Below are 18,498 nucleotides of genomic sequence, written 5' to 3'. Positions count from 1 at the left end.
GGCCGACACGGCCACTCCAGGGCTACCAACATCACTTCACCTGGGTGTCTCTCTGATGCAACACCTTGCCTAGCAGACGCCAAGGGGGAAATATGTAAAGCAGACCCCTTTGAGGCCAGGGTAGGACCAGAGCAGACACTCCCTTAGCCCCGTATTCTCGCCTTCAGCTGTAAAAGCGAGATGCCCTCGCGTTGAGACGAGTCACCATTAGATCCACATGGGGACAGCCCCACCTCTCTCGGATGAACTGCATCACTGACTTGAACAACTCCCACTTCCCTAGATCTAGCATCCTGCGACTTAGAAAATCTGCTTGGACGTTTTTGACACCTGCAATGTCGCTAAATGACACCTGCAATGTCGCTAAATGCACCAAGTGCTGTTTTGCCCAAAGAATTAAATCCTGAGTCTCTTGGGACACCGTTTGACTCTTGGTTCCTCCCTGCTGACTGATGTATGCTATGGTCGTCGCATTGTCCGACAAGACCCTCACTGATCGGCCTCAAACCAAAGGCAGAAAATTAAGTAATGCTAATCTCACCGCTCTGGTCTCTAAATGATTGATAGACCAAGAGGCTTCTTCCACTGACCAAGAGCCCTGGGCTGACTATTGCTGGCATACTGCTCCCCATCCAGAAAGACTGGCATCAGTAGTAAGAATTGCCCAATTGGGAACCTCCAGATCAACACCACGAACTAGATTGACATCAGGAGCCACCAAGACTGACTGTCCGGCACATAACCCTTGAGCAAGATGGGCATATGAAACTCTTCAGACAACAGATTCCACTGTGCCAACAGAGCTCTCTGTAGTGGTCTCGTATGCGCAAAGGCCCACGGTACCAACTCCAGTGTTGAAGCCATCAAGCCAAGCACCTGCAAAACATCCTAAGCTCTGGGGACTTGCAAGGTCAACGAGCGCTGGATTTGCCTCTGTAACTTGCACACTGTCTCCTCAGTCAGAAACACCTTGCCTTTCAGCGTGTCGAACCAAGCCCCCAAACAGGGGCGGATTGTGGGAAAATAGTGGACCGGGGGATTTTTCTCCATACTGGCCCATGGGTACCCAATTACACATACAATTTGGTGAGTCACCAAATACAGAATAAAGGGACCATAAAATATACACAGAAATGCACAGACAAACTAAACTGGAAATCACAAGAAGTTAGACTGTATATAATGCAGCAATGGAAAAACAGAAAATACCATCATTCCTCATAAAACAAACAATAAAATCAAGAACTATAAAACATCAATCACAATAGGAAAATCATACTAAAAATATATATTTCAAAACTGCTGATGAATAGAACCTCCAGTAATTTAACTCATATACAAATTTTTGAAAATTTCCCCAACACCAATAAAATATTTCAAAAACAGCAGATATCAAATAATAATCAATAATTAAAACTAATAAGGATAGAAAAAAATCCCTGGTTCTCCATACCTGGGAACTTTTAATTTCAGTCACCTTGAGATGGTCATGAATTTGTTGTTCTCTAGCACAGTGGCTCTCAACCTTTTTTCTGTCGGGACACACCTGACTGATGGCTCTTACATGCGTGAAACACTGAACACATGACCATCATAGGGCTAAATGTAAAAGTACAGTTTGCATCCACAGGAACCCCCCTGACCCACAATTATGGATGTAAAGCAGAATTATGACATTCCCCGAATACTCACCTTACAAAATATATATTCTGGTTCTAGTGTCATCTCAGTAATAGCAACACAAACTCCAACTATCAGGCTCAATAGCCCTACTTATGAAAAGACAGCAGTTTATCACTATTGCATGTCCTCTTGAGAAAATACAACAAATAAGACTGATACAGTAAAATACGTCACCTCGGTCACATACACAGAACCAACCTAACATGCTACCAGGATCTACAGTAATGCACATAAACTAATCCACACACAGTTACACTTGTATTATGGAATGCACTCAAAGAGCAACAACCCTACCTATGAAAAGACAACACTACAAATATTAAATCAGGCCCTAAACACCAATACACCTCCTATTAGGAAAACAGAACTAGCCAAGCAGCTATAGATCCCAACACAGAAATAATTGTATAACTATACTAATAAGCAGAATAAATGTTGCACAACAACTATGAACAGAATATCATCCAACAATTAAAACACTCATAAAATGTATTTAAAATTCTCCAAACACCAATAAAATATTTCAAACAGCAGACACATCCATACTACCCAATAATTAAAATGGTAGTCAATCAAGAAAAATGAACTTAAAAAGCCACCTTTACTTACCCTCTCCAGCAGTTCTCCCAGTCACACCCTCAGGACCAGTTTCTGTCTCTCACACACACCAATCATCTCCCCAACCAGTCTCTTTCTCTCACACCCACACAAGCACATACATACCAATAATCTCCCTGATTAGTCTCTCTCACACATACACACGTCACCTCTCTGACCAGTCTCTCTCAATCACACAGGCTATCACACACATGCTCTATTTCACTTACACACAAGCCCTCTCTCACAGCCATAAGCCAGCCAAAAACATGCTCCATCTCTCTCGCACATACACATTTGACACACACAAGCACCCTCCCTGTCTCACATACACATTACACTCTCTCAGAAGCACCTCGCTTTCAGACTTGCAGCATTTTTCACTTTTACTAAAAGTGAAAGTGATGCTCCCAGCCGTTAAATAAGAAAACCACATTCCTATCAGAAGGCGAAATGACACCCTTCCTTCAGGTTCTGTCCTCCCAAGGGACAGCCACCCACACCATACAGCTTCTCTTGTTTTACGCTTTCAGGCAATAAAGCAAGTGACTTTCTTCAAACTATCAGTCGTATGATTATTCATGTGGGAGATATGGAACAGAAAGACATCCTTAGTCAGCTTCCGTTTTAAATGGGAAGATTCCAGTCTTACCATTTAAATTCCAGTCTTACCATTCCAGTCTTACATGGAAGATTCCTACCATGTGACGGGCTACCGGTGTCATTGGTTGGCCCCTGTGATATGGTGGGGCTTAAGGTCATCGGCACCATTTTGCTTAGTGACAACCGAGGACCTGGGAGCGGCAGATCGCTCCCGGGCCCTCTGCTGGACCACGAGGGGGGGCAGGCAGGGCGAGTCGGGGCTGGCAGAATTTTGAAAGGGCACTTTTTGCCCTTTCAAAATTCTGCCGCCTGCCGCGGAGCCCCCTAAGTCTTGGCACCCTAGGCACAGGTTGCCGCAACCAACACCTATCATGTGATTGGGGTGACCGGCCTACCGGGGCATGCCCGAAGCCCCGATAGGCCAATCCGCCCCTGCCCCCAAATAATCGAGAATCAGAGAGGGAATCAGGTGGCTCTTTGCCAAATTCACTACCCAGCCTAGAGAATCCAGTCTTTATTACCTTTTGCACTGCAGAACGACAAATGTCTTCCGACTTTGCCATGAAGAGCCAATCGTCTAGATAAGGATGCACCAGCAGTCCCTCAAGCCGCAATGCTGCCACAATCACCACCATTATCTTGGTGAATGTGCACAGTGCTGTGGCTAGCCCGAAAGGGAGAGCCTGAAACTGGAAATGCTGACCCAGTACCATAAACCTCAGAAACTGCTGGTGATCCCAGTGAATGGGGATATGTAGGTATGTCTCAATCAGAACCAAGGAAGCCAGGTACTCGTTCTTGTGCACCGCTGCGATTACAGACTATAGTTTTTCCATCCAGAACCTAGGGACCTTTAGCACCACATTTACCCATTTCAAATCTAGAATGGGATGAAAAAAGCCTTCTTTCTTTGGAACTACGAAGTAAATGGAATACCGACCTTTGCCCTGTTTGTACTGAGAAGCCGGAACCGGAATCACTGCTCCAAGTCCCAGTAACCTAATGTTGCCCAAACCACCCAACGACCTTCAGGGGGAGAACAGAAACAGGTCGCGAATGGGCCAAGCAAACTAATGTGTAACCATCTCTTATTACGCTGAGGACCCACTGATCCTGAGTGATCTTGGCCCACGCCCTGTAAAACTGCTCTAGACGACCTCCTATAAAAGGAACGGTGGAATGGACCGGCCTCACCTCATTGTGAGGATTTGGCCCCCGCAGCTCCACTTCCTGAGGAAGCCCTGAAGGGCCTTCGACCGCCTCAAAAGGACTATCTCAAAAGGACTCTCGCAAAAGAGAACTGCTTTTGCAAAGCTGGGGTGCCTCTTGCATGATGCGACCTCCTGATATCATAGGCAAAGCATCACCTTGCAGAGACCGGGAAGCCAAAAATGCTTTGTGCATAAGGAGGGCAAAATCCAAAGAAAAGGAATCAGAATCAACATCCTGTCCTCCTGGAACAACAGGATCCTCATGTAAAGAATCCTGGTTCTGATCTAAAGTATCCTCAGAACTGGCAGGGACCGGTGATAGTGCTGGAGGAAGTTCCCCCTCCCCCATAGCCCTTGCCTGAGCTGCAGCAAAGGTGTTTAAGATGGCTGCCGTCCCTGCACTGAGGGTGAAAGGATCAGCCTGAAGCTCCCGAGGAACAGATCGTTTTTCAGCCCCTTGAGGCTTGGCTGATGCTGCAGACCCTGAAAAAGAACTGCCTTCCCAACCAGGTAGGCAGCGGGAGCAAATACCAGCCCTAGAAAGCCGCGCGGACGATTCTCCACATGCCACACACAAAGATGGCTGTGTCATCGAGGGGGGAAAAAAATGGCCCAAAACACGTGAAAAACATGGCAAAATTTGTCAAAAATGTGGGGATTCTGATGGGGAGGGGTTCTGCATTGCAGCAGACCAAAAAAAGAAAATTTTTCAAAAATTTCGATTTTTGTTTTTTAAATGCTCAGAAACACCACGGGTTAAGAGAGGGACTGGACCACCAGTAATCTCTTTCCCAGGTCCAGGTGACTGGCTGGAGCCCCATGGTGTTACCAACCCCAGCTGCAACAACCTGCTACTAGAGAGGATGACCCCGCAGGATCTAACAACCCTCTGGGAGGGTTGGGAAAACTTCCCTCTGCAGAAGAACTTCTTCCTCTCTCTTTTTTTTTTTTTTAAACTTGCTTGATTCACAACTTATAGCTGGTTCACTCTTGGTTAATTTTAAGGGATAGTCTAAACCCCAGAAACAGGGCAAGACTGCAGGGTTTGTACCACCTCCATCTGCTGGAGACAGAGAAATACTGAAGGGATGCAGGAGGCACACTAGGTTAAGTGAGGTTGCCTTTCAAGTTTTTCTGTCTCCACCTGCTGGAAAGGAGTCATAACCCAGGTCTGGACTGATCCGGGTACATACAGGGAAAAGGCTGCTTGACCTTAGGCTTGTCTTCTGGTGATTTAGGCACCTTTTTATCCCAGGACAAGCAGGATGCTAGTCCTCACATATGGGTGACATCAGTAATGGAGCCCTATCACGGAAAACTTTCTGTCAAAGTTTCTAAAAAGCTCTGACTGACACTGGCACACTGAGTGCACTGAGCATGCCCAGCATGCTATGATCCCTCCGTCCACAGGGGTCTCCCTTCAGTCTTCTTTTTTCCGCTCTGCAGTAAGCATAGTGATTAGGAGCTCTGTGAGAAATTCTAACACTTTTTTCCTCACGGAAAGATTTACATTTTTACTTCACAAACACTTTTCCCTGCATGGGTCTCCCTCCGCATTGGTTTAATTCGACGTTCGGTGAGTACTATGCCATATTTTTTCAGTCGGTTCCTGTCACCTTTCTGGCTGCCAATCGACTGCGGCCTTCCCTCTTCCTATTTTTCAGTTAGTCACACACAGCCTGCAAGTGTCCCTCTGTGACCACTCTGCTTGGCTATTAGTGCTAGTGGGACAGGGACTTCTACGGTTACCGGTGCCGCCACTGCCCCGGTAGATTCAGGTCCTTTATTTCCTCAGTACCTTCGCGCAGTAGATACCCCAACGCTACCGTCAGTACCCCACTTCAGGCCATCTTGCGTTTTTAGATGCCACAGGTACCCCTTCCCCTGCGGTACCCTGATGCCATCCTCCCTAATCGTTTCTATCAGTGCCATCTATTTTTCATTCATGGCACTGATTTATTTCCTTAGCTTTTATCGGTGCTATCGTTGCCCGGATGGATTCCATCGACGAACACCTTGTCTCGTCTTTGCCATCCATACTCGGGTCGATGCCACCGTTGCCCGGGGCACTTCCATTGATGCCATCCTTTAATTTAAGGATGCCATCGATGCCCAGGCTGTTTTCCATCGATGGAAATCGATGCCCAGGCTGTTTTCCATTGATGGGCATCCATGCCAATGCCATTTACATGCATGGCATCGAGGCCAAAGTGGATTCCACTTATACCAATGTCCATTCCATCAATGAAATCCATGCCAACATCGATTCCATCGGTGCCCATGTCAGAGCCATAAATGCCATGGACGTCATTATTGCCCGAGTCGATCCAATCGATACCGTCGATGCCCGTGGCCATACCACAGATGTTGTCAGCACCCACCTCCATACATCGATGATCTCGACACCCATGTCGTTCCCATCAGCATCTTCAACGTTTTTATGAATGCGGTCATTGACTTAGTCAATGCCGGTATCATTTTTTCCGAAACCAGCGATGTTTTCGATTATTCGATGCCACATCGTTCCCATAGATAACTACGCCGATGTCGTCAGTGCTCCGTCACTGTCAACATTGTTGGACGAGTCATCGTTTTTCATATACATTTTTACGTTACTCTCGAGGCCACTTTGGCCGCCATCGACACCGTCAATGCCGACATAACACCACCACATAATGCCCTCGCCTGAACACAGTGCTCCATGCTTTGGGTCCTTATTAAAGCCCCGTATCAGAAGCAGAGCAAGCATGCTGACAGTCCGTCATCGATCGCCATCCAGAACAGCGAGGGCTTCCATCTCGGTGCTGGAAAATGACCAGGTCAAGCGCCGTGGCATTCATAGTCACTGACACGATGACCGTCCGCCACAGATGCCATCCAACACATTGCTGCTATCCTTCTCAATGCTGGACAATGCTCGGGCCGAGCAACATCACCACTGCCATCAGCACTGTTCCACGCAGTTTTGGCAGTCCTTCCTGCTCCAGAAACACCGGATCGAGGTCCGCAGAATTCTGCACTGACGCCAAGAGACATCAAGCCACTGCGACAATGGTTGGGTTCATGAGTTCGTTAATCGGCTCCCCTGTTCCCAGGCGTGCCCCACCGACATCGGTGCAGGATTCTGGCCCTCCGCTCATTACGGTATAAGCGCCAGCCACGCCCAGTCTCGTCTCCTCTATACCTGCACCACCATATCAGGTATCAGAGTTGAGACGGATGTTGACATCCACAGGCTACCCCTCGAGGACTCCGGAAATCCACGGAGCCAGCAATCTTCACCGGCTCATCCTTCGGCGGTTCACGTCGGATGGTAAGTACCCGCTTCTGCGGCATTCCCATTGAGATTTGTTCTCTAATTCGGGCCACATAGTTCGAAATGTTCTACGTCATGTACTTTCCAAGAACTGCTCTAATTCGGGCCACATAGTTCGAAATGTTCTAGGTCATGTACTTTCCAAGAACTGTATTAGTGTCACATATCGCTATGCCAGCTATGTCAGCCACAATACCAGGAGAACCTCTCTTTCTTTTCTTTGGGATTGCATCAGGGCTTCCTCCCTTTTCAGCAACGTGGCTCTGTACTGATTAATGCTCTAGCTTTTGGTTTCTGTTTCGGTACCAAAGTTCCAGGTGCATTCGCTGTTCTGCTAAACACGAAATCCAGCACATGCTGCCTCAACTACAAGTCCACCTCGAAGCCTGATACAGGTCTCGATGTCTCCTTGTACAGCACTCAGAAATGCGGGTAAGATTTTACCGCTCTCACTCCCGTGGGAGGTTACATGATATCCAGATTACATCAAACCCTCCAGTTGAACACCTTCCGGTTTTCCAACTGGCCGGATATCAGAGCAGCCACCCCCCACCTTGTACCAAGGTTCCCGGTATACTCCCCTACATGCTTCAAAGCGCAGAGGGGGGGAAGAGGGGGGTTGGGGAGTTTTAATTACATTATTCTTTCTTTCAACAGAAAGTAGTTACTCTCCGCCCATCCTGGACCTCAGAAATACCAATTTTCTTCAGAAGGCACAGGTAAAATTGTATCTCTCGTTACCATGCTTCCAAAACGCAGTAAGTACATTACCTCTATTCTTTCTAGGTGCCTCATGGTGAGTCAACAATATTACAATTCCAAGCTCTGCCGGTGGCACCAGTTTCAGCAACTGGCGTATTTCATTGAATCAATATCGGTGACTTCTATTTCTCTACGGAGTCCAACATCATTCACGCTTTCCTTGCATGGACAGCTGCATAACCACAGGCAGTCCACTATCTAAGATTACTGTCACTGCTATAATTCCCTTATACACTTCTGGACACCACAGTCACAATGACCTTCCTGTCCAGCATCCACGCAGACATTCTAATACATTCCTACATGTCCCTGCGCGCATATTCCATAACCTTAGCCCCCCCAAATTTTACATTATCGGGCTCTGAGGTTTTTTCACTATGCACTTTCCTCATAGACCAAAACTGCTATGAGTTAGATTCAGTGAAATTCCATTATCAGTGGTTCTAAGCTATTCAACCGCTTTCATCCCTCTATATATCACGGATTTAGAACCAAAATCCTAGTCTGATCCTGCTCACGCTCGCATTTACTTCAGGTTGTAAGTTTGACCACAAATCTTCTCAACCCAATATGCGTCTATTCTGCTCCAAGCAGTTCCACATAAACTTCCTGGATCTTGTACCATGCGTTATACCCTTATGCCCTCCAATACTGCCTCTGCATCAATTCTTTGTGCATACAGACAGACAGCATAGGGACAATCTGCTTTCCAACATACAAGCATGCACAACATCTTAGCTGCTCTGCAATGAAGCTGCACAGCTTTATCCTTAGCCCTTGCTCATTCTATGCATCCTCGGGCCACTGATCTCAGACACTTACTGAACACACTAGCAGACCATCTCCAGATAGGTCCATCCTTTCGAATGATCTTGGACATGTGTAGCGAGAGACATCTACCGCGGAAGTCAACAAAACTTGTCCTCTGCTTCTGAATCGAATCATACGGTGCACAGATTCTACTACCTACACATGGTTCCACTGCGTTCCCATAGACACCTTTCTTCCATCAAGGGCCTCCTAAATGTGTATCTTCCGCTCCTCTCATAGCCAGCACTTTTATAATGCTGAACCGGGACGGAGTTCACTGTTTCTCAGGCTCACGTCCTGCCTGAGACTAGTATGCTTCCCATACTTCATACCCAAAACTCTTGTGAATCTACAACAGGACAGAGGAACAATAGTCCTCTTAGCCCTATACTAGCTTTGACAAGTATGTTTTCCCATATTCTTCGACCTCTCGATCAGAGACCAATTCGCCTGGGCACAGCGCCCACTCTCGTAACTCGGAATCAGGACAAGTTGCATCATCCCAACCTAACAACTCTTGCCCTGACAGCTTGAATGTTGAAATTCTGCAACCATTTAATCTTTCAACACAAGTCACTAAAGTCCTCCTAGCTTCATGAAAGCCTTCCGCACGTAAACCTTACCACTTTTAGTGGACTAGATTTACCAAGTGGTGCACACAAACAGGTTTTTCACCTTTTTTCTTGCCCCACTCCTTCTGTACTAGATTACCTATATCACCTTTCGGATTCTGGTCTCCAGACATCCTCTGTAAGGGTACACCTAAATGCCACAGCGGCATACCACAAGGAAATAGGGGATACGCCAATAACAGCGTAACCCCTAGTATGTCGGGTTATGAGAAGCTTACTTCACCTTAAGCCTCCCATTTGACCACTGGTCATTAAATGGGACCTAAGTATACTACATTCCTGCGGCAAGAAATTTCTTACATGGAAAGTAATTTTCTTAGTAGCCATTACATTGGCTAGGAGGGTCAGTGAGTTGCAACCTCTCGTCACATACTCACCCTATATAAGGTTCCTGCATGACAAAGTAGTCCTTTGCACTCACCCCAAATTCCTACCAAAAGTAGTAACAGATTTTCACTTAATCAGTCAATAGTCTTGCCTACTTTATTTTCAAGACCTCTCTCTAGCCAAGGAGAGAGAGTCTTATACACCTTAGACTGAAAACATGCACTAGCTTTTTACCTGAACCACATGGCGGTCCATAGGACATCCAACCAACTCTGTTTCTTTTCACAAAAAATAAACCAAGAGTTGTGGTAGTAAAACGGACTCTCTCCAACTGCCTAACAGACTGTATCAAAATCTGTTATGAAAAAGCAAAAGTTCCTCTCCAAGGGCGAGTAAAAGCACACGTAGTAACGTCTATGTCTACATCAGTAGTACACTATCGTTCAGTGCCCATTATTACCATATGTAAAGCTGCAACATGGCGTTCCCTTCACATCTTTGCAGCTCATTATTGCTTGGGCATAGAAGAACGACAAGATTCGGCCTTTAGACAATCTGTCTTACGGAACTTGTTTCCAATATATTCCCAACTCCTTCTACATCCAACCTGCTGTGATTTTGGCTGCCTCATTTTTACCAACAATACTGCAATGTTGATTCACTACAAAATGACTCAGCCTATAGCTTGCTAATCACCCATATGTGAGGACTAGCATCCTGCTTGTCCTGGGATAAAGCAAAATTGCTTACCTTGTAATAGGTGTTATCCCAAAACAGCAGGATGTAGTCCTCACAGAACACACTCGCCACCCCGCGGAGTAGGGTCCGATACGTTTTATTATTTTCTTTTATATTTTCGCTTACGCATAATTCTACAAACGAGACTGAAGGGAGACCCCTGTGGACGCAGGGATCATAGCATGCTGGGCATGCTCAGTGCGCCAGTGTCAGTCAAAGCTTTTTAGAAACTTTGACAGAAAGTTTTCTGTGATAGGGCTCCATTACTGATGTCACCCATATGTGAGGACTACATCCTGCTGTCCTGGGATAACACCTATTACAAGGTAAGCAATTTTGCTTTCTCTCCCAGATCCTTCATCAAGTGCTCGAGATCCTCTCCAAACAAAAGGCATCCTTTGAAAGGCAATGACCCCAACTGCGACTTAGATGACTCATCCGCTGACCAGTTACGCAGCCACAATAATCACCTTGCTGACACAGCAGATCCCATAATACGTGACGAAGTTCTGCGTCATGTACGCAAATAGAGGCGGATAAAGCTGAGCGCTTGGTCTTCTGATTTTGCTTGCCCATCCTGAAGCTGTTGTACCCAGCGCAGGCAAGCTCTTTGGATAAAGCTGGAGCAGATAGCCACCCACAGACTCAGGGCCGACACCTAAAATATCCTCTTGAGGTGAATCTCCAGCTTCCGATCCTGAACATCCTTCAACAATATCATTGAACCCAGGACGGGGATAGTCGTCTTCTTTGTATCGCCGAAACCACAGCGTCCACCTTTGGAAGTGAAAAGAGCTCTAACGTCTGTTTCGGCAAAGGATAGAGCTTAGCCATTGCCCTTCCCACTCTCAAGCCAGAGTCAGGAGCTCCCCATTCCTGATCCACCATCTTTTTCACAGATTTAAGATAGGGAACAGCTCTCAGGGGATCCCCAAAGTCCATCCAGGACTGGATCCACCTCTTCCATGTCAGAGTCTTCCTGCAGGACTTTTAGCCCAAGTTCCTGTAACACCTGAGGAATCTAAGGGCCTAACTTCTCCTTCAGGAACAATCAGAGTACCTTGGGGTCATCCCCCTCCTAAATTGGAATATCCTCCAAATCATCCCCCCCCCCGAGACAAGCAGACCACATCCGGATCAACACCCTGGTCTCGTGACAACAATGCCTCCTGCGCCCCGGGGGGGTCTCCTGCGACCCAAAGTCATCCGAGTCCTCACCAGCAAGCACAGGATGCAGCAAATGCTGCCCCAAGGGAGGCCTTTTACCTTGGGACTGCTCAGGCCTAGAGGTCCAGCCCAGACTGGCCTCCTAGCCCTGCCTGCTGAACTAAATAAGCTTCATGCAGTAGCAGGACAAAACGTGCACAGAAAGCGCAAGGAGCCTTCGGGAGCTGCTTGGCTGCAGTAGTAGAGGATGCAGGTATGGGAAAGATCTGAGTCAACCTCCTCATCTACCCCCCCCAGCGATCCAGTGGGCCTGAGAAAGCCGCGGAGGAAAATCTCCCTCCTCCTCCGTCTGTTCGGGCAGTGCTACCAGAGCAGCCAAGATGGCCGCCTTTCCCGCATAGATGGAAGTCGGGGCCTTATGCGGACCGCACTTCGGCGATCAGAAATGGCCATCGTGGGGGAGCCTGAATACAGCTTCCTTCATTTCATGGGCAACCAGGGGCTCCAATGGTTCCTCTCCCCCCCTCAGCCCCCCCCCCACCCCGATACGCAGGCCGCACATAGCCCTAAATGGCTCAGCTGCACCAGCACCGCTCTACATGCATGGCAAACGGAGCCATGAACCATCCTTTACTCTGTGGGAAACTCCCCCTGCCGAACCAAGAGCCCCACCAAGATTGGGAGAGATGAAATAAGCCTTTCCCCTCGCTACTAGGAATGAGTGGAGGGAGAGAGGCACCCGTGTGAGACAGTCTTACTTTTTTTTTTTTTTTTTTTTAATAAACACAACTTTAACTAAATCTGACCAACCTCTCCTCAGTATGGAACACAGAGCTGTCCAGCTCAAGTTCAAAAAATAAGGAGAGAAAGGCTGAAACCAGAATCTTAAAAAAAAAAAAAAAAAAAAAAAAAAAAGGGAAAAAGGGAAAAAGAAAAAGGCAAGCTAAGTAACAAAGTACCAGCCACCCTGAGCCCACAGCCACCTGAGCAGTCTTATGAAGGGGAGGGATCTGGACCACCAGATTTACACCCCACGGACTAATGGAGTGAGCATACAAAAAGGTCCCCGACCTCCAGCTCGTCCACCTCAAACAAACAGGGAAGGATCCACCAGGAGCCAAACACCCCTAGGAGGAAAGGCTCACAAAAAATACAAAAACTTGCCAGACTGCAGAACTGTTGGTTTATGCACCAGGCACCATCTGCTAGAGACAGAAATACTGAGGAACTGCAAGTGGCACCAGGGATTATGAAGCATTATCAGTGAAACTTTGTCTCCATCTGCTGGCAGGGATGCATAAACACAGGAGTCTGGACTGATCCAGGTACATACAGGGAATGAACTTTTCCTCCAGGAACTTGTCCAAACCTTTTTTTAAATCCAGCTATAGTAACAGCTATCACCACATCTTCTGGCAATGAATTCCAGAGCTTAATTATGCATCTAGTAAAACAATATTCTCTCTTATTAGTTTTAAATGCATCACCAAGTAGCTTCATTGTGTGTCCCCTAATTTTAGTACTTTTTGAAAGAATAAACAACCAATTCAATTTTATCTTCATACCCTCTCATCTCTTTTGCCTCCAAAGCACTTCCAATTTTCCTTTGGATCAAAGATCCAATTTACATTTACTTTATTAACAAGCTGGTGAACTAGTTTTGTTTTTCCTCCAAAGCCTTTAATTCCTGCTAAATCTTTCCACCTGGTTTTCTACCTCTCCAATCTCTGGAGCAGACACAGAAAAGCAAGTGCCTTCCATCCTTCTCTCAGCTCAAAGTTTAACACCCAAAATAGTCTCAAAACAACATAGCACTGCACTTACTTCCTGGACCATCTCTTTGATGAGTTTGTTAGCGGCTCGGAGATCCTCGGGATGGGAGCTCTTCAGAAGACGAGCCAGCATCTGAAATGGAGGTAATCAGGAAGAGAGGTCAGGAGCCAAGATCCAAAGAAGGAAGGAAAGGGCAGTTCAGAAGGCGAGACACCCTCTAAACAAATCAAACAAGACATAATTGTTCCAAATGAGAAGAAAGTTGTACTCTCTGTGTTGAAAAACCAATAACCAATCTCCTTTTATTAAATAGTATAAAGGCAAAGCATTCACAAATTAATATCTCTTTGCAGAAACTCCTCAAACATTTCTTTCTGTATACGCTGCCATCCCTCCTTCACAGCCACATCGAAGTTCCAAATTAAGGCAGCAGTAGCAGAGCAAACAGGAAAGGCAGGTGCTTGGTGCATGTGCTGAAATTTTTTTTTTGAGGTGAAGAAGAAATGACTTTAGCACATGAAGCAGACAAACTTTGTACTGAAACATGCATTGTGTAATAAAAAAAAAAAGAAACAGATGGTCTTAATGGGGGGGCAGCAACACAGCCCTGGGCACTTTATGGCGCTGGGAGGAGAGGGACAGACTACTGCACATATGTGAAACCACATTTGAGGAGTGAGGGGAGCTTTCAATTTTATGCATGACAACAGTTCTGCACTCTCTCATTACTACCAAACTCAACCCATTTCTCTACTGGCAGCAGCAATGCAAGACGTCTAAGACAGCACACGGAAAGAAAATGTCATAACCGCCTTGTTCTAGACAGACAACTTGGAGGTGTGAAGGGAATTATTTAATCAGTTTTTGATTCTTTTGCTGGCTAGAGTGCCTATTCTTGTCTACACTACCCTGAGGCATCCATCCAGTGGAAAAGGGGTGAAAACAAATTACACACACGTCAATGAAAGGCAGTCAAGACTGTTACAAACACTAGTCTATTACTGTGCTTGGACACGAACCCAAGCCCAGCAATTTATCTCATTACTCTGTACCTTGGACTTTTCCTCATCATCGAAGATGGCGTTCTTGGGACGGGGTGGGGGTGGTGGGAGTCGTGCCTCCTCTGGGAGCTTTGGGTCTTCTTTAACAATTCCTTCAGAGAAATAAGAATAAAGCTCAGTGGCATAGCTCCAGCTGCTACACTCTCTCCAGTGCTTAAAAAACAAAAAAAAAAAATTGCTACAGCTTGTCACTAACTTTTACTTCTGATAGAATTCTGCGCTACTGCTCCGGTGAGCAAGAGTCTGAGTGTAGAAGGTGTGTGTGTGTGTGAGTGAGAGTGAGAGAGAGCATGTTTGAGGGTGTATGTGAGAGAAAGGGAGCCTATGTGTGTGCGCATGCGCAAGAGAGGGAGCCTGTATGAGGGGTTGTGTGTGTGTGTGAGCGCATGCGCAAGAGAGGGAGCCTGTATGAGGGGTTGTGTGTGTGTGTGTGAGCGCATGCGCAAGAGAGGGAGCCTGTATGAGGGGTTGTGTGTGTGTGTGTGTGTGTGTGAGCGCATGCGCAAGAGAGGGAGCCTGTATGAGGGGTTGTGTGTGTGTGTGCGCATGCGCGAGAGGGAGCCTGTATGAGAGGTTGTGTGTGTGTGTGTGAGCACATGCGCAAGAGAGGGAGCCTGTATGAGGGGTTGTGTGTGTGAGCGCATGCGCAAGAGAGGGAGCCTGTATGAGGGGTTGTGTGTGTGTGTGTGTGTGTGTGTGAGCACATGCGCAAGAGAGGGAGCCTGTATGAGGGGTTGTGTGTGTGTGTGCATGCGCAAGAGAGGGAGCCTGTATGAGAGGTTGTGTGTGTGTGCGCATGCGCAAGAGAGGGAGCCTGTATGAGGGGTTGTGTGTGTGTGAGCGCATGCGCAAGAGAGGGAGCCTGTATGAGGGGTTGTGTGTGTGAGTGAGCGCATGCGCAAGAGAGGGAGCCTGTATGAGGGGTTGTGTGTGTGTGTGTGTGTGTGTGAGCGCATGCGCAAGAGAGGGAGCCTGTATGAGGGGTTGTGTGTGTGTGTGTGTGTGTGAGCGCATGCGCAAGAGAGGGAGCCTGTATGAGAGGTTGTGTGTGTGTGTGAGCGCATGCGCAAGAGAGGGAGCCTGTATGAGGGGTTGTGTGTGTGTGTGAGCGCATGCGCAAGAAAGGGAGCCTGTATGAGGGGTTGTGTGTGTATGTGAGCGCACGCATGCGCAAGAGAGGGAGCCTGTATGAGGGGTTGTGTGTATGTGAGCGCATGCATGCGCAAGAGAGGGAGCCTGTATGAGGGGTTGTGTGTATGTGAGCGCATGTGCAAGAGAGGGAGCCTGTATGAGGGGTTGTGTGTATGTGAGCGCATGTGCAAGAGAGGGAGCCTGTATGAGGGGTTGTGTGTGTGCGCGCGCACATGCGCAAGAGAGGGAGCCTGTATGAGGGGTTGTGTGTGTGTGCAAGAGAGGGAGCCTGTATAAGGGATTGTGTGTGTGTGTGCAAGAGAGGGAGCCTATATGAGGGGTTGTGTGTGTGCATGCATGCAAGAGAGAGGGAGCCTGTTGTATAATTCTGTCTGCAGGACTGCTGTACTAGATCTTGCTAAGCCTGTGCCAGCACATGTCAAATATGTGCTGTATTGTTTGCTGTAAGAAAAGCAGCTAATTACAACTAAAGGAGGTGGGCCTAAGTCAGCAAGAAGTGAAGGCCATCTCAAGACAGTGTGCGATATGAGATTGAACTACAAAGGAGAATACAAAGACTGATAAGAGATCTATGTCTTTCTACAAAGTATTGCAGGGAGATGAAAAATAGCATGGAAAGTTGGACATGAAAGAAAGAAAGGAAGGAGAACAGATGTTGGGGTGCAGGTGGTTTAGGGAGGGTAAGCCAGGCCAGAATGACACATTTAGAAATGATCAATACTTGGCAAAGGTAACTAGAAAAAATGTATATAAGCCTTGTAAGATTGTGACATAGGTGAGGAGGGATCTTATGCATTTCTCCTTCCCAGACATACATACTGTGATTGGCAAATCATTTATTTCCTATAATAAACATTTTATTAAATTACTAAATTTTCTCTGAGTCTTGTGTCTGGCATAGGAGGGCAAGAACCATACACTGTATGAGAGGTTGTATGTGTGTGTGTGAGCAAGAGAGAGGGAGCCTGTATGAGGGGTTGTGTGTGTGTGTGAGAGAGAGTGTGTGTGTGTGTGGGACAGAGGGAACCTATGTGAGGGGCAGTATTGAGAGAGGGGTCAAATTCTGTGAGTAGAGAAGAATGGAAGGGGCTGGGCCTACCAGGGAAGGGGAGAGGTAATGGAGAGTGGAGTTGGGGGGGCCTGAGAAAGCAAAGTGAAAGGAGACTGGCCAGGGGAGTAGGGAGAGAGGGTGGAAGGGGCATTCTCACAATGTATTTCTAGGGAAATTCTGCTCAAAATATTTAAAACTTATTACTTAGATCAAGTGTTCTGATTTGTTCTAAGATTTGTTCCATGTAAACTGCCACCCGGCAGTAGTTATTATTGTTAACTGTGAACCGGAGTGATATGTATTGTATACAGGAACTCCGGTATATAAAACCCATAAATAAATAAATAAATAAATAAAAACTCTGCATCTTTAAGTAATAACTTTTTTCTGTATTACATTTTAATTAATTATTTAAAGACTGGTTATGTATATTGTGTTATTTTGACCAATATAAAATATGCAATATTTTGTAGAAAGGAGAATTGTTTCTCACCTGCTAATTTTCGATTGCCTCCCCTCCAGCAGATGGAGACAAGTTTTTGACCGACACTGCCAGTTAAGTCGAGGTGTCACCTGCAGTCTGCCAGTATTGAACTGTAACCAAGCCAGATGAATAGGAAAAAACAACCATACTATGTACAATTTCTCCCCAAATGAGCAGAGGAAAGAAGAAAACCTTGTAGATTGAGAAAGAACTCTTACCTGCACAACACACCTGCGCAGGACCAGAATCTGAAACTAAACACTGATCGAGCCGGACTCTCCAATTCCCGTATCCCAACATGGGCGGGAGTCTGGCCTGATCCGTGGTACTACAGGAACGAAAATTAGCAGGTAAGAACCAATTTTCCTTTCCCTGTACGTACCCAGATCAGTCCAGACAGCTGGGATGTACCAAAGCTTCCTTACACTGGGTGGGACCCAGAGACTCCTGCTCGAAGCACACTGTCACCAAAACCTGAGGCCTGGACATCCAGATGATAATGTCTGGCAAGGTGTGCGAAGATTTCCAAGTAGCTGCCTACAGATTTCCTGTGGCGAAACTTGTAGACACTCAGCCCAAGAGGATGCTTGTGATTGGGTAGAATGAGCACGAAGCCTAGTAGGCACCAGCCGCCCTTTGGCGATGTACGCAGAGCTGATAGCCTCCTTCAACCACCGAGCAATAGTGGCCCTAGAAGCCTTCTGCCCTTGCCTGGGGCCACTCCACAGCACAAAAAGATGATCCAACAGGCAGAAACTGTTAATAACCTCCAAGTAACATAAAGCCTGTCACACGTCCAAACTACATAAATGTCAGGACTGAGGGGTAGAAGGGCCCGAATCCGGGAAGGAAAGGAGCTCCACAGACTGATTTAAATGAAAAGATGATATCACTTAGGCAGAAAAGAGGGAACCATTCTAAAGGATACTCCTGAATCAGAAATCCTCAAGAAGGGTTCTCTACAGGATAAGGCCTGAAGCTCCAACACCCGCCGAGCTGATGAGATAGCCACCAGGAAAATCACTTTCAAAGTAAGATCCTTCAGTGTCACACATTTCAAAGGTTCAAATGGCGACATACACATTGCCCTCAACACCAGATTGAGACTCCAGGAAGGACGGGGATTCTGGA

General features: G+C 46.8%; 1 protein-coding gene across 5 annotated transcripts in view; it reads right to left on the bottom strand.

The window, feature by feature from the left end:
* GGA1 (golgi associated, gamma adaptin ear containing, ARF binding protein 1) overlaps positions 1 to 18,498 on the bottom strand; it is a 144,287-nt gene that overhangs the window by 62,227 nt on the left and 63,562 nt on the right. For all 5 annotated transcript variants that reach the window (XM_029590100.1, XM_029590097.1, XM_029590095.1 and 2 more), the window contains 2 exons: positions 14,672 to 14,772; positions 13,671 to 13,751 (listed from right to left, as the gene is read on the bottom strand). In XM_029590100.1, the coding sequence (XP_029445960.1) occupies positions 13,671 to 13,751; positions 14,672 to 14,772 (182 nt within the window). The remainder of the gene's footprint in view (positions 1 to 13,670; positions 13,752 to 14,671; positions 14,773 to 18,498) is intronic.

Source organism: Rhinatrema bivittatum, chromosome 2 (assembly GCF_901001135.1).
Source record: "Rhinatrema bivittatum chromosome 2, aRhiBiv1.1, whole genome shotgun sequence".
Lineage (NCBI taxonomy): Eukaryota > Metazoa > Chordata > Amphibia > Gymnophiona > Rhinatrematidae > Rhinatrema > Rhinatrema bivittatum.
Note: the sequence above shows the minus strand (reverse complement) of the source record. Positions and strands in the feature narration are given on the sequence as shown.